This window comes from Peromyscus californicus, unplaced genomic scaffold (genome assembly GCF_007827085.1).
Source record: "Peromyscus californicus insignis strain IS unplaced genomic scaffold, ASM782708v3 Scaffold_4__1_contigs__length_199733344, whole genome shotgun sequence".
Classification (NCBI taxonomy): domain Eukaryota; kingdom Metazoa; phylum Chordata; class Mammalia; order Rodentia; family Cricetidae; genus Peromyscus; species Peromyscus californicus.
The window spans coordinates 83,964,083-83,980,445 of record NW_026294562.1 but is presented as its reverse complement, the minus strand read 5'-3'; the positions used below and the strand labels follow the sequence as shown (position 1 = coordinate 83,980,445).

Genomic DNA, 16,363 nt, shown 5'->3' with positions numbered 1-16,363 from the left:
GACTCCTGGTGTGTGTGCAACTAGGATCTACTCTTTGCCCCTGGTCTTCTTGCTCCAATATCATCACATTATTTAATATACTCTTCAGAAATCATAAATTAGTAAGGCTAGAATCTGATATACCTATAATTATTCCCCTTTTGCCTGAGTTAGTTGGAATGAGTCTCTATGTTTTGGAACCACATCCTGTCTAAACAAGGCCATGTACTGGAAACTCTCAGGAGACAGGAGTGCTTAGCACCCAGGCTCTCACTCTGGTTTCTATTGTTCCCCCAGAGGCCAGCTTGGAGAGGCCTCCTGTGTAGCTGTGAGGAAAGGAAGCATTCCTCATTGGTCAAGTCTTTGTTAAGTGCTGTGTGATAATTCATTAAGAGTCTTCAGGGAGGGACATTACCTATCTTCCAGGTTTTCTCAGTAGAGTCCCGCACCAGGGTTGATACCTCATTTTCAGCCTGGTTTCTCCCACTTAGTCCTCCAGAGCAAGCACATCACAATTATAACAGCAGGTGCTGTTCCCCAAGGTGATGGCAGTGCTGCATCCAAATAAAGCAGTTCCTCCAGCATCCAGGCCCCAAGTGCAGAGATGTGTGTAGTTCTAGGTACCATTGTGGGTAGAGAGGAGTAGGGGTACCAGTCTCCCCTTTGAGAGTCCTCAACCCCCACCCCACAATTACATGTTCCCATGCGACTGTTTAAACAAGAATAGAAACACACCAGAGAGAATGAATGCAAGAGTCAATGTGCTTCAATTCACCAGCTGTCAGGACAGGAGACATTTAGGAAGAATCATGGATTTCCCACCTATTAACAGAACACCTCTATCCAGGAATTATAAATACGCATTGCACTTCCACTCATGACTAGTAACAAAGAGGCACCAAGTGGGTTTAGGTTCTCTTTCCAAGCCTCACTAATGAGTGAGGAAGTTGGCACAGGACAAGCTGGTAGGGCCTCAGTACAAGGAAAAGAGGAATGTAAAGGAGAATGCTCTTCCCTTTCTCCAAACCCCGTCTAGCCTTGAACCAGGGCTGTTCGCATGATACACAGAGGAATCCAGCTCTACTGAAGGGTGGATATGAGCCATGGCCAGAGGGAAGAACATGAGCTTCTAGGCCAGATGCCCAGCTGGCCTCTCAGAACAGCCAAGTCAGGAAGACAGGCAGGAAGAACGTGAGCCAGACCATCAAGAACCCTGAAACACAAGAGACATGAGTCAAATGTTGAGCTTTGGAGCTTAGCCACCAATGCCAGCTGGCCTCCTTGTCACTTGCTGTAGAAGAAGGGGAGGCAACATGGCCCTAGATTTGGTTGGGACAACGACTGCTTTTTCCATTTTCTTCTGGGCACATGGAAGGCAGTTTTCTCAGCCTTCTTTGGTACCATACGACTAGATCTTGTCAATGAAATAAGGATGGAAATTATAAATTCCCTTTGTAGGACTAGTCATGAAAGCCTCCAGCATGATCTTTCATTTTGCCAAGTGTCCAAAATAGTGATGTTACTAGGAATTACCAGAGGGTAGAAGGAGCCTGGCTTTCTAAAGACTTCCTAGATCAGAGCTGTATCCCCTAGCACAATGGCATAGAGAATTTCGGGTTATTGGTTATAGCATCCAGCATTACTTAGAGTGACTAATGATGAAGAGGCAGGAAGGATAAGAATGTACTGAGGCTTGACTATTTAGCTAGGAATCTTAGCTCTGCCACTACCTGGGCAGAACTGAACAAGACATTACACTTCCCTGGGCCCAAATTTCCTTATGTATAAAATGTAACTATTAATGGCACTTATTGATTTATCAGATTTCATAAGGTTTAAATGAATCAATTCATATCAAGCATTTAGTGTAGCATTTGTGGACTGGGAACTATAGCTCAGGGGCAACATGGTTGTATGGCAAATGTGCAGTTTTAGGTTCAATCTCTAATCTGCAATAAGATAAAATATAAAATATGTGGGCCTAGAATGTGGTAAGTATTGTGTGAGTATTACTTTTGAAAATTAGACTTTAGCTGGGTGGTGGTGGCACATGCTTTTAATCCCAGCACTCAGGAAGCAGAGGCAGGCAGATCTCTGTGAGTTCAAGGCCAACCTGGTCTACAGAGCGAGTTCCAGGACAGGCTCCAAAGCTACACAGAGAAACCCTGTCTCAATAAAATGAAATAAAATTAGACTTTGATAGCTAGGATGTGTGTGTGTGTGTGTGTCTGTCTGTCTGTCTGTCTGTCTGTCTTCTGCATACTATTTAATGTTCAGTGTTGAGGGGGAAAACATTGGATGACAGCCATCTTGTATAAGCATGTCAAACCCCTTTGAAATCACTACCAAATCACAGCATCTCCCCATCCCCAACAATTCAAAGACACTTGATGCCCTAGAGAGTCAGGAAGGGAAAGTGTGATTTTCAGAAACACAAACATATGGCAGAGTTTTGACAGTGAGACTTCGATGGTTGATCAGTTAATCCTGAAGCATCAAAATGTGATCCCAAGTGATTGCAAAGTCTGAGAGCCACAGGGCCCTCTATGGTAGCTTGTTCCCTCTCATTAGCTCCATCCCCCTCAGCCTTAAATGGCTCCAAAGTCTGCAGCCCACCCTGAGAAGTTCTGATCACTGTGCTAACCTGAAGGTGGAAATGAAGGAGACTTGAGGTCCCTGACTTCAAGGCACTTTTACTCTGTGCTCCATGCATTTCACACAATGAGACTATCTTTTCTGAATACCATCTGAAGTTACCGCTGAACTGTACTTATTTGGGAAATATATAGACTGCCACAAAGTTGAGGGTTTGAATGCAAAAAATCATTTTCCTGTCTGTGTTCACTAATATCTGTCTTTCAGAGGATAGAAAAGTATATTTTCCATCTTGTCCAAAACACATTTTTCAGTGTTTCTGGTCTTAAATTCTAAGTCATTCATCAAAACCCTACTTAGACATATCTGTGCCATGTGAAACTCTCTTGACCATCTCTGGTATGGTTAATTAGGTCTCTATGCACCCCTGCTCTGTCCACCTGCTTGTCACTGAACAGCTTATGCCCTGTCTCATTTATTTAGTCAGCTATTGTTGACTGCTGTAGAGTTCCATTCACCTAATACTTCCTGATCCCGAGACATTTTAGCTCTTGGTCAAATATCATTTCCTCTAACAGTTCTGACCCACTCTCTCTTCCTATTTTGATCATTAAACAATCAAACATTGTTTGGGCACATGGCCATCCAAAACAAAGATACCATTTCCCAGGTTCTTTTGCAGCCAGGTATAGCCATGTAGCTAGAAAATAAACAATGAGATATAAATGGAGGTGGGAGATGCCAGCCCTCAGAATATTCCATAACACTCTTTGAATTCCTTCATGTTCTTCCATCTTGAAGTCTGGCTGTTTTCTTGGACCATAAAAATGATGGCTACCCGTGAAAAAGCAAGCTGGAAGAAGCTTGAATCTTTGATTGCTCACTAATCATAGATTTTCTTACATAAAGATTTCACTTATGTGTTAGAGAAATAAACTTTTCTCTGATTTAATACTGTATTACTTGTGTCTGTAACTTCCTATCATGCCACCCATCTTTTATTCTAATTGAATAATTTTTTGCTTTGTATTGTCCATTTCTCACCCTGGAACATAAGCTCTAGGAAGGGCACGCACCTGGCCTGTCTTTGATCAGCAACATATTATCAGTTCCCAGCACAGAGTAGCACATGGTAAACACTTGCTGTTAAGCAACTGTCTCCTCTGCTAGATTATAGACCCCCTCTTGGTTAGCATCATTTCACTGGTCACGGTCCCCAGAAGAGGGCCCGGCACATTGAAAGGGGTGCGTAGATGTCCAGAGGGTTGGAGGATGGAAGGAAAGAGACTTGGCAATGCCCTGAGAAGCATAAGGAAGCCATGTACCTGCAGTGCTGGGAGTCCCACTCGAGGCATCAAGAGTCTGAGCACCTGTGGGCAAGAGCAGAAGATGAGGCTCTCCTTGGTCATGCTCTGATGACTGCAGTCCTGGAGCCATAGCTGTTCCAAGTCCTCCTGGACCTGATCTCCACTCCCACCGGCAATCCTCACCATGGGGGCCTCTACTATCTGGCAGGCACATATCTAAGCACATTCTATGCAGCTTCCACCTAATTTTCCTAGTGGATTTGTGAAGAAAGTATCTTCATCTCCCATTTGACTGGTGGGAAGACAGAGGCTCAGTGATATCAAGGAACTCGCTAAGTTGATATTTCAGACCCTATCAGAGCTGGGATACTAACTGCAGTATGATGGTTACTTTCCATTGTCAACTAGAAAAGGTTGAGAGGTATGTAGGAGATGGCAAAGTACAGTTCTGGGCGTGTCTGTGAGGGATTTTTTCCAGAGATAACTGAAGGAATAAAAGACTTCCCTAAATGTGTGGGTACTGTTCTATAGCCTGGAACGTTGGTGGGTTAAAGAGGGAAGGTGAAAGCGCCATGGATTCCCTCCCTCCCCCTCCCTTCTCCCTGCCCCCCTTTTCCCTTCCTGGTTGCAATGAATTGAACAGCTTTATTCTACCTCATTCTTCCTCTGTAACATTCTGCCTGGCTAGAGGCCCAGGAACATGGAGGCAAGCCACCGTGAATCAAAACCTCTGAAATCGTGAGCCCAAATAGATCTTCCCTCTTTAAGTCATTTCCTTAGCAATCTAGTCACGGCAATGGATAGCTAACAAGACCTGTGTGTTTGTCTCCACTGTGGATGCCCATAATCTCTCCATCTCAGGTTGTTCTGTGACACTGCACAGGCTGTAAGTTAACAGTTCAGCAAGGGGACAGGACCACTCAAGGCAGACCTTCTTCATGAGACAGCTCAGCTTGGTCGTCTCAGAGGTGGAAGAGGGAACAGGGCTGACCTCCTGAGGCTGCCATGAGCAGCCAAACTCATGATACATGTAAAGCTATTCAGCACAGAGTGCAGGTATAAAAAAAATATTGTTATTTGAGGAGAATTAACATTATTGCATCTTAATCTTTTCAAGGCAGAAAGCACTTTCTCTTTTGGTAGGAAGGGTTCTTGTGGTGTAAATAAAACCCACAACAGTACTATACACACTTGCGTAGGATGAATGAAGAGTTTCAGAGCGGTTACATAGCTTCCCATGTGTCCCATCGCCTTTAGAAGGCACATTCACCCTAATGGGGCTGAATTACAGAACCCTGTGTAAGCTGTGGGGAGAGGCAGTGAAATCAGACTCATCTGGCTTCATTCTGACTTCTGCCACTCATAAGCAAGTGATCGTGGGTGAATCTATCAATGTCTCTGAGCCTTGGATTCTAACCAACTAGATGGACACAGTCATGGGAGGATTAAGTATAATGATGAATGAGAGAGTTACACCTGGTTTCTAATACATAGGTACCACCATAAATGCCAAGACAGTTCCACCTCAAAGAAAGACACATTCATCAGTGATAGGTGGAGTGAGAGGGCAGAAAAACTCACATGGCTGGCACTGGTGCCCCCAAGTATCAACAGTTAATTATCAGCACTTGGCCAACTGTCCTTGCACCAGGACTCACCCACTTACCTCTCCTAGTGATGGGTCCTAAATCTAGAACCTGGGCTAGGTTGATGCCTGGCCCATTGCTGCGAAGCCGGTTTGTAGGACAAGACTGTGGAGACATAGAACTCTTGTTATATCAAAATTCAAATACCTGGTTCCTATGTGTAGATTACCATGGGTATGGACATCTGTGGACCTGTGGTCTAAGTAGTTGGATATCTCACCAAATAGCCTTCTTTTTGATGCTGGGGTTTCTTTCAACCATGAGAATACAGCCATAACATACCTGGGTTTGACTCTAATCTCTATCCTGTCATATTATTGAGACAAATGTCTTTATCTGTCTATGATCAAATAGTTCATATGTGGTTTTATTTAGCTGGTTATTCATTCATTCATTCATTCATTCATTCATTCATTCATTCATTCATGCAGGCAAGCATGTGAGGAGGCCAAGGATTGGCCAGTGTCATTCTATATTCCTGTCACCTTACTTTTTGATACAAGGTCTCTCAGTGAACCTAGAACTTGTCCTTTTGGTTAGGTTGGTGATCTAGTGAGACCCCAGAATCCTCCTCTCTCTACCCCTCAGGACTTGGGTTACAGACACACGGGTTTTCACATGGGTTCTGGGGATCCAAACTCAGGTACCCAGGCATGTCTAGCAAGCACTTTACCATCCAGATCTCCCCAGCCCTGCATCCTGGTTTTAAACATTAAAATGAAGTATAACAGCAACATATAGACACATTGTAAGCACCTGAGGAATACCAGCCTCTCAGACAGTGCCCATCAGGGGTAAAAGTATGGGCATCAGAGTCATAACTCAGATGGGGAACATCCCAGTTTTGATACTCTAGCCCTGTATGAGGCTGTGTGTCAGGTTCTCTGAGTCTCAATTTCTTTATCTGCATGGTGAGGCTTGATTAAATGGTCATTGTGAGAGCTCAAGTAGATCAAGATGTGGGAGCTTTAGTGCAGAGTCTGACACAGAGAAGGAACGGAAACAGCCTTACCACAGGATCACATTTGTGCCTCGTTGAAAGCCCGAGGTCCAGAAGTATTCAGCATTTGGGAGTTTCTCAGATTTTGGAACATTCACAGTCTTTACAAGTTAGTCATTTATAATCTGAGAATCTGTAACCCAGCATTCTCCAAAATCTGAAACTTTTTGAGCTTCATCTTGTCCCTTAAAACCTTTAAGACTTTGAAACATGTTGGGTTTGAAATTTTTGAATCAATGATGCTCAACCTGTAATATCATAATCATTCGTAATAGATGTTATGTGAAGGAAAGCTAATCTGCCTTGTGAAGAGACAATAATTGCTCATAAATAGGCTTTGGGGATGCTCAGAGTCTATCTGTCCATCTTTCTTCTTTACCTTCTTCTCTTCCTTGTATCCAGCCACACACCCATCTGTTTCTCCACCTCTTCAAGCATCCATCCATCCATTCAACCAACTTTTTTCCTTCCTCCCCTCCCCTCTTCTCTCCCTATTTCTGCTCCTCTTTCTCCCTTCCTTCCTTCTGTCTATGCATTCATCCATCCTTCTTTCCATCCATGCCTCCATCTGTGAACCCAATAAATGTATGTGGAGAGCCAACTGGGTAACAGTCCAAAGAGATACTCACTGGTTCACACTGTTCGTTAGTAGGGTCACACAGGTAAACCTCACAATGCAGGAACACTAGGTCGTAATTTCCAGCAAACATGAACATCTGTACTGAGAATCGGCTTTCTGAGGACACCCCATTCTCCTCCACATGGATGGTGGAGTCACGTTGATTTGGGCAGCTGGGAGAATGAAAAGGGCAAAGATGTAACTTCTAACCTAACACTGCAGAACATTAAAGAGCTCTCTGCCCCAGACTCTGTCCATCATACTTTCATGACATTTTCTAGTCGGTCTTTCCTCAATAAGCTTGTATGATTTAAGTTTTGAGGTGCACAGTTTCTGGGGTGAGCCAGAAGATTCCAGTCCCCATTTCTAAGTAAGTAATGCAGGCCTGGTTAATCATTCTTACTATGTCTCCTTAGACTAGTTTTTTTGTTTTCCCCCCACACATTCTTTTTTAAATTTTCTATATTCTTGAGAATTATATACATGTATACAATGAAATGTGATCATGTCTTCCATTTTCCCCCAGTTCCCCCATGTAGCCCTTGGCTGTAAAGCAGAGATAGTCATGTCCATTTCATATAATTGATACGAGCATTTCGTGAGGCTGCTGTGTGCAGTCTCATTTCTCATTACAGAGCTTGGCATGCAGCTCTGCTCAAAAATGAATATACCAAGTACCATTAATACTTGCATTGTGACCTCCAGGTAGGCATTTCCTTTGTTTTATTATTAAATGACATCAATAATAGCTTGTCCTATAATACTTGTAATATCATGTTCACTTTAATCAATGTAAACATCTATATAATGGTCCATCATTACTCAGTTGAGCTATATTTTAACAGTAAACTTAATGGAAAAGTTATCAAGAATACTGCAATGGAAAATGATTTGCATTTCTTTACCCGACTCACCCAGTTTGTTTTAATACTTTAGGCTAAAATATCAGGAGTAGCCGGGCGGTGGTGGCGCACGCCTTTAATCCCAGCACTCGGGAGGCAGAGGCCGGCGGATCTCTGTGAGTTCAAGGCCAGCCTGGGCTACCAAGTGAGTTCCAGGAAAGGCGCAAAGCTACACAGAGAAACCCTGTCTCGAAAAACCAAAAAAAAAAAAAAATATATCAGGAGTAACATTCCAAGATCAAACAGGATGCTTATACTGTGTAATGGCAAATTATTTCCAAATGAAATGAACCAATTTACACCTCTGCCAGCAATGGATGAGATAACGTTTTAGACTAAAACTTAGATGTGAAAACAAACAAACAAAAACAGGTCTCCTGATACCTGTCTCTGATGATGAAGTACTTCACGGGGTCATCCCTGTCTTCTGTGGGTGTGGCATAGCAGTTCCTCAGCAACAGCTTGAACCTGGAGGTATCTCCTGTGTCCAAGATGGCACCCACATAGAGCATAGACTGCACTGGAAGCACCACTTTGGCCCCTTCATAAGGATGCATGTAGCTCTGGTCTTGGAAGAGGGCCATTCTGACAGTGAACTCCCCTGCCCCATCCACATCAATATTCAGGGAACTGAGACAAGAAAAACCACAAGAGTGGAAACATCAGGCTTTAACCAGAAAAAAAAAACCAAATAAATCAAGCCCTACACTATTATAATGTTATGGAGAAAAAAGATGCATCTCTGATCTCTAAATAAACTAGCCGATAATCCATTGAAACAGAGCACTTACTGGCATTTAAGCACTGAACTTGACAGGCTGCTTCTGGGATTTGCACCCATTCCCCTTGTGTGGCAGCTACATCAAGCTCTTACTCAAGGAACACGGGTTAGTACACAGCACCATCTTGTCACCTGGGCAACGGGGCTTGGGATCAGCTCTTACAGGCTCACAATTTTTAGCCTTGTGTATACTCTCTCCACCCTACAATCTTCAGCTGAATCCAGTTTGAACAAGATAAATGACTTTCATTTTTATATTTATGAACATGGGCTCCATGATACAGCCTTAAAACCTTTGAACTTTGACATTTTTAATCCTTCTCATCTGCAATTCTTAAACCCAGGAGGCAATCAGGGGATGGGACAGGCACCCTGGATTTCTGGCTGACAGTTTAGAAATATCCCTTGGCAATTCTAGAGTTGTATGAAACCTAGTTTAATGAGCCTCATTCCCGGCACAAAGGTGCCATGATAAACAAAATGTAAACAAAAGCCTTGCCTAGATCCAATCACACCCCAACTGTTGTTTCATTCTATTTCTCGTGAGTATAGTTGCTGTTTATTCAAAGGTAGACTTGGCTTAAATCTCTAGCCTGCAGGAAAACCTCCCTGACCACTTCCAATCTCTATCCCACAAAGATTAGGTCTGGGACTCATGTCCACTGACCTGAAGCACCCTAGATTTCTCCTACATTGCACTGTCTGATTGGTAAATGATTACCAATTATGACTATTGATATGATTAGTTGTTTGCTGCCTTTCTCCTCAAGGTGAATGAACTTGTCTGAAGTTTTTGTTTCCTGAGCAAATTTTAAGCACTGACCCATGGTACAGCATTGCTTCATAGTAAAAGTTTTTACTCTTCCCAAGTGCCTTGATCATGCTGAATGTTCTTAGCTACAATATAGAAATGTAGTGAGTGGAAGATCCTGAAGCGGGGTGGTAGCACTGTGTGGACATCAAAGATTGTGTGTGTTATCATACCTTACAATAGGCTGGAGTGCAGTTTGGAGGCTGATCTTCATGTCCAGTGGGTAGGCACACTGGAAGTTGACATTGATGATGAAGTCCCTGATAATGAAATCAGTGGCCAAGGAGAGGGTGTTTCTGTAGATGGCATGGGTCCCATTGTTCTTCAGCATAAAAATGAAACCACATGTGTTTATACAGATGTGTGTAGGTACATCTCAAACTCAGATCTGTCTGATTCCATAGTCAGTGTTCCCAGCTGTGCAGCCACCCTGAATTATGACCCCCAGGGAATAAGGGGTCCTCTTTTTCCTGCAATGCTAGCACTTATGGGAAGCCCAGAGTAAACACTAGAAAAATAAATGGCTAATCCTGGGAAGAGTGAGGGGCTGACATGCTTGCTCTTCCCATGCCATCTCTAATTAAGATCATCATAATCAGAGCTGATCTTATGAAGCTCATGTGTTAAGTCCAGCCTAAGCTCTTTAACATGGACCAATGTGTAAATTCACATAACCCCGGAGCCCCGAAGAGGTTAAGACATTTGCCTACAATCTCACAGCTATGAAGATGCCCCTATTAGCTCAAATCCCATCCACTTACCTCCAGAATGTTCCCACAGTCACTAGCCACAACAGGGCTGGTTGTGGACACCCAGTTGCTGGGCTCATTTTGCATGATTCTGCTGCAATTCCGGTCATTCAGGTAGGCAATAATCTCCTCCTTGAAACCCAGACCTCCCAGCAAACACTTGTCCAGCTTCACCTTGATCTCATCAGGTCCACAGTCCAGCTGGGGCTGCAAACTCTGAGTATCTAAGAGGCCAAGAGTGAGGTCAGTAGAGTGGACAGGAGACTGGAAACAGTAAGGAACATCTACACTCTCTGCCTTGCAGCAAATCCACCATGCCCATCAAGTTGCAGAATAGACTAGATGGGGTTTGAGACCCCAACAGAAGTCACACTCAGACTGATAAAGAGGTCTCGGATTGAAGACTTCCAAGTGTCTCTGGTACAGGCTTGGCTTATCTACTCTTGGGAACCAAAGTGGTCCTGTATTCTACACCAAACAAAAGCTAGCGCCACTTGTTGATACAGTGTTCCAGCTGCTGACCTGGAAGTTTGGTCTGGTTCCACCTGGAAGTTTGGTCTGGGCCTACCCTCTCTCATCCTTGAGAACCTACTGGCTTCATAACAAGGGGCCCAAATAAATGTCAAGATTTCCCCAGTGTCACTTCCGTGGCCCCTGACTCTGGTCCCTGCCTTATCCTGACCCTCTTAAGTCTCATCCCTTTTGCCCTGACTACTCAGCCCTAGGAGCTGCTCACCAGAAACATTGAGGCCCTGATTACAGACGCAGGTCCAATAGTCATCTTCCAGGACACACTCCTCCTCAGGACGGCAAATGCTCTCACACAGCACTGATGGAGGGGTGGGTACAGTCGAGGGTTCTGGAGGGGAGGTTTCTAGAATGGAGGGTTCTAGAGGGAAGGGACAGAGGGAGAGGATCAGGATGCAGAGCAGGGTGGGTCTGAGTACTCCCAAGCCAACTGTCTCGTTCCTTCAGTCTTTATAAACATATGAGATGCTTGCCAGAAGAGCCATCCCTCCAACTCATGTTTCCTGATTCCTAAGTCCAGCAGAGTGAGTAACATCCCTGAAGCTGCCAGGCCAGTGATTTTAAGTCCACAGTTGCCAGGGTTATAGGGCCTGGGTTAAAATCCTGGTTCTTCTGCATTGCAGCTCTGTGATGCAGGGAGAGCTATTGGACCTTTCTGTGCTCTAGATCCTAATATGAATGACGACATAGACCCCATTTCATGGACTAAATAGGGAGATCCAGTGCATCAGTATGTTTAAAGCAGAGTGGGAGCAGGTACAGTGTGAGCAGTGTGAGCCGTTATTTCTGCCCTTTTGTTTCAGATCAGAAAATAGGTTCTCAGAGGAGTAAAATTTGACAAAAGTAAAATTCAAATGAGCCTGGGTTCTTGATATTGTTTGTGTGTGTGTGTGTGTGTGTGTGTGTGTGTGTGTGTGTGTGTTGCATGCATGTGTGGGTATGGGCACTTGTGTATGCACAGAGGCTTGAGGAGGACATCAGGTATCTCTACTCAGCCACTCTTCACCTTATTCCCTTAAGCAGGGTCTCTCCCTGAACCTGGGTCTAGACGGCAGCTAGAAAGCCCCAGCCTTCTGTGTCTGCTTCCCATGGTCTTGGGGTAACAAGCATGCTTGGTTGCGTTCAGATTTTTACATGGGTGCTGGCGATTGTCCCCACAGCCCTCACACTCACACAGCAAACACTTTTTAGCTACTGAGCCTTCTGACTAGCCTGATATTATGCAACAAGTATTTATAATTCAGGCTATCTCACATTCAAATATGAATTTCTGGCTTGTGCCCAGTAGCTCCCAAATTACGTTTCCATGTGTATTTCTCAAAGGAGCCCAGTGGGGGCTGCTTTGCTCAGTCTCCTCATGACCACCTCTGCTGTCTCCACTGAGTCCCGGGCACTAAAGGTCATCCTGTCCTGCAGCTGCTGCTTACCTGTGCAGTATCTCAGGCTGCATTCAGGGGTGCCCTGTAACCTGTACACATGATAACTGCCTGACTCTTCTGAGCAGGCCTTCACCTGGACCTCGGTACTCCAGAAGCAGCAATTTTCATTCCAGTTGGCACAGGCTGTGCGGCTGACAATGCCATCTCCCAGGACGGGGTGAGGCCCATCCAACCACATGGGAGCAGAGGCATGACACCGGTATATCTCCACACAGGCCTCTGGCATCTTCACTCCTCCTTCACCCACAAAGCGGTACCAGCCTTGCAAATGATCGTCACACTCCTCTGCTTGCTCCGTGTTCTCTACGCTTCTGGAGGGGTCATCCAGGACGGTGTAATTCTGGCAGGGGTCAAAACAGACACCAGCCTCTGGAGTGCCAGGGGATCCACAGTCTAGGTCCAGCCCTTCGGAGCTGCTGTTTCTGGGGCTTCCATAACCTGGGAAGAACAGAGAGCATGTGGGTTTATTGAGCAACTCCACAGCCTTCAGGGTTTTTATCCTCTCTCATTCTGCTTTGAATGTCCTAAGGATCCCAAAGAGGCCGACAGGTATACGTGACAGTTGTTAACACCAGAATGGTCAGTGAGGACTTTCCATGGTGTTTTACATGTAGCAAGGACATCGGGACCACCACCTTGTCTAACCCCCCACTGCCCCCACCTAGGGTTTCAAAGAGTCTCTCTGTGGGCCACCAGCAGGACACTGTGTGTGTCCCACTCAATCAATGTTTGTTTTTCTCATAAGTGTAATACAGGCTCCCTGAGAAAATCCTCAGACATTAGTAAAGTGAATTAAGCAGAAATAAATAGTGTCACATTGCTTGATTTGACAAAATATGTCTTAAAATGAAAGTTGTCCTAAGTCGGACCCATCTCTAGAAGTAAGCACAAATTTGTTGTATAGCCCTTGGAATTCTCCCATGTATGTGTGAAAACACACACACACACACACACACACACACACACACACACACACACACACACATACACACGGAGAGGAGAGAGAGAGAGAGAGAGAGAGAGAGAGAGAGAGAGAGAGAGAGGAGAGATTGGTTGCAACCTTTAACTTATTTTAAAATCAACATTGTTCCCTATCAGTAGGTAACAGCACAGGCGGGCATCCACAGATCAATCATGTCAATCATTCCCAAGCTTAGTGTTATTGGTGTATTATTGACTGCGTTATTCATTATTGTGCAACCGCCTTCAAAATAGAATCAGAGAGTCCTTGGCCTCTACCCACCCAGTGCCTGGAGCTGCTTCTAAAGACTCCGGGCGTCTCCAGTGGTCCCAGAAAGCAGAAATCACCTCCACTGAAAACCAAGCATCTAACAGGACCATTTCTGTTGCTGATTCTTCTTTTAGGGGTTGGGGGTGAGAGTGAGCTCTGATGTGTGAGGAGGCAGAGAAGTGATGAAGGGGATGAGCAGAGGCTGGAAGAGGGGACTTAAATGCAGCTCTGACCTGCTGGCTTACTTGAAAATCAATTAAGCTCTCTAAGACTCATGCAAAACCACCCCAAGAGTTCAAGGGTTCCAAACTCTCATCCCACGTCCCAGGTCCTGCCTTTTGTTCACCTGTGTTCCTGTTCCTGTAATTGACTTATGGAGATCTTTTTCAGTGATTCTCTTTCAACATGAATTCCAGGGGTACTGAAGAGATAGCTCAGTTAGTACAGCACCTTGTAAGCATGAAGATGTGAATTCCACCACAGAGAACCCACTTTAAGAAGCTAGGCACAGTTGCATGAGCTTTTAATCCCAGTGCTAGGGAAGTGGGAATAGGCTGGTCCTTGGGGCTCACCAACCAGCCAACCTAAGCTATGGTGGAAATGAGAAACCCTGTCTTTAAAAGCAAAGTGGATGGCATGGGAGGAATGGCATCTAAGGCTATTCTCCGGATTCCACATGTGCATGCACATGCTCGTGCCCTCTCTCTCTCTCTCTCTCTCTCTCTCTCTCTCTCTCTCTCTCTCTCTCACACACACACACACACTTATAAAGATAAGTAAGTTTCACCTAAAGGAATAATATCTATGGTAACATAGGAATCTAGGGATGGTTGTATTGTTGTATTATTTAATATTCATAAAGTAAATATGCAACTATTAAAATTTTTTAAAGAGCTTCCCAGGCTGCCACGGTCATTTTGGGTAGGTGTGCTTCCTTTGGGAGATTAAAGCCTTAAAGATTAAATGAGATGGTTACTGTACGATGGCACACATAACACCTAGGTCCAGCCAGTTGCTTCTAGAATGATGAACTAAGCACACCTGTGGGCTCACAATCTTATATGTACCAGTGAGACTTTCTTTAAAAAGAAAGGAAAAGTCATTTTCCGGTCTTGATCGTGCATGTGTTTGCTCTTAGGAGAGGAATTGTGGTCCTTGTTATTCTTGGAGCATTTCCCAAGCACCCTGTGCTTTCCCATAGGAGTAAGAGCTCAGAGGTCAGAGCTCAGTTTTCCTCCCAGCTTCCCACCACGGGGCTCACATTTGCACTTCTCAGATGGGAACTTTTTCTGCGAGTGTCTGGGTTGCTGCCATTTGCAGATCTTAGGAGCTGGACGATACCTGATTTTAATCCCAGCATTCTGGAGGCTGAGGCAGGAGGATGGAGAGACAGCAAACACACACACACATACACACTTAGATCTTTGGAAGACAGAAACATCGTTAAATCTAGTACCTTCATTTTCACAGACAGAGGAGGAACAAGGAGGAGATAGGGTGATCCTTCTTATCTTCTAGTCTGTGATCTCTGATCACCCCCAGAAAGGGGTTGCTGAAGCTAGGGTTACAGGCTCCCCTGCCCTTTCAGGCTCTGAGAGATTGATGCTTCCCTTGCTCTCTCTAGCTCTGAGTTTTTGCTCCCAACTCCCTGTTCCTGGAACCAACCTGAGTGGCCTTTTCTGCTCCCTCCCTCTGCTCACTCCCTAGGGGTTGCTGAGCATCTGTGATCCCTGGTATGCAGACACTCACCTTGCTGTATTGTAGATGGAAATGCCAGTGTCAGAATGAAGGAGGCCACAGCCAGCCACAGCAAGTCGCAGCCCACCATCCTTTCCATAACGTGAGCCTTGCAGGTCACACTGCAGCCTACAGACTCTCCATGCAACTATGGAAAAGGAAAGGCTCACATCAGGTCAGGCCAGCAGACCTCTGTGTCTGTGGGTAAGGTTGAAATTCAGTTCAGCACCTATCATGTGACTAAGGTTGCTTGAAGCCCCTTGCATGGTTTGCCTCACTTAAGTCTCTGAACCACTCCACAGGAAGAAGCTGCCATGGTTCCCATTTTGAGGTCAAGAAGTTTAGTTTCAAGAGTACTAAACTCCACAGGAAGGTACTGTTATGGTTCCCATTTTGTGGGTGAAGTTGAGTTTCGAGAATATGTTAATCCAAATCATGTCTCTATAGCTGCTTCTCTGTGCGATTATGGACATTACATGGACCTGACAACAGCTCCAGGTTTTCAGAACCCAAACTGCTGGCATGCTGTGCAGAAATGGAGAGGGATAGGATTAGGGGCTTTCCAAGATGAAGTCCGTAATAAGCAAGCCAAAGGTGGGTGAGTGCTGCAGAATGTCCTAGCGTGCTATTTGGAAAGTCCCTGCACAGGTGGAAGTAGACACTTTCTAGAAATTGAAGGCAAAGATTCTAATGCCTGCTGGTACCTATGGACAAGAGTGTTGTCTGCCTTGATTACATGCATTGCGTCCTGCTAAGACCCTCCAGGATTTCACAAGCATAGTGCCATGTTAGACTAAATTCTAAGCCCCTTTCTCCCAGTACAGACGACGGCACACACTGGCTCCCAGTAAAACAATTACATGATGGAATAATTAATAAATGAATAAGCAAAGCAAAGAAGCAAGTAAATAATAGATAGGCAAGTGTCTGTCAACTTCAGGTGACATTTACCCTTCTGTGCCCTGAAAGGGGACCTCTAGGTGATTTCTTGTAGCTTCTGAAAGATGTAAGTCAGAGCTAGAACCCTGCTTCTGATAGG

General features: G+C 44.8%; 1 protein-coding gene across 1 annotated transcript; it reads right to left on the bottom strand.

The window, feature by feature from the left end:
• Nucleotides 1–749: 749 nt before the first annotated feature.
• On the bottom strand, nucleotides 750–15,424 carry Gp2 (glycoprotein 2). Its single transcript, XM_052712981.1, has 10 exons — nucleotides 15,337–15,424; nucleotides 12,345–12,794; nucleotides 11,126–11,248; nucleotides 10,402–10,613; nucleotides 9,814–9,962; nucleotides 8,433–8,678; nucleotides 7,157–7,319; nucleotides 5,548–5,632; nucleotides 3,900–3,944; nucleotides 750–1,192 (listed from the first exon to the last, which is right to left on the bottom strand). The coding sequence occupies exons 1-10, from the start codon at nucleotides 15,422–15,424 to the stop codon at nucleotides 1,134–1,136; spliced, it is 1,620 nt and encodes a 539-aa protein (XP_052568941.1). The 3' UTR covers nucleotides 750–1,133.
• Between the last annotated feature and the right edge of the window lie 939 nt (nucleotides 15,425–16,363).

Coding starts and splice junctions, on each gene's coding strand:
- Gp2 (XM_052712981.1), bottom strand. CDS start 15,424: ATGGAAAGGATGGTGGGCTGCGACTTGCTGTGGCTGGCTGTGGCCTCC. Junction 12,795..15,336: donor TCCATCTACAATACAGCAAG/GTGAGTGTCTGC, acceptor TGTTCTTCCCAG/GTTATGGAAGCCCCAGAAAC. Junction 11,249..12,344: donor CAGCCTGAGATACTGCACAG/GTAAGCAGCAGC, acceptor CCTCCCCTCCAG/AACCCTCGACTGTACCCACC.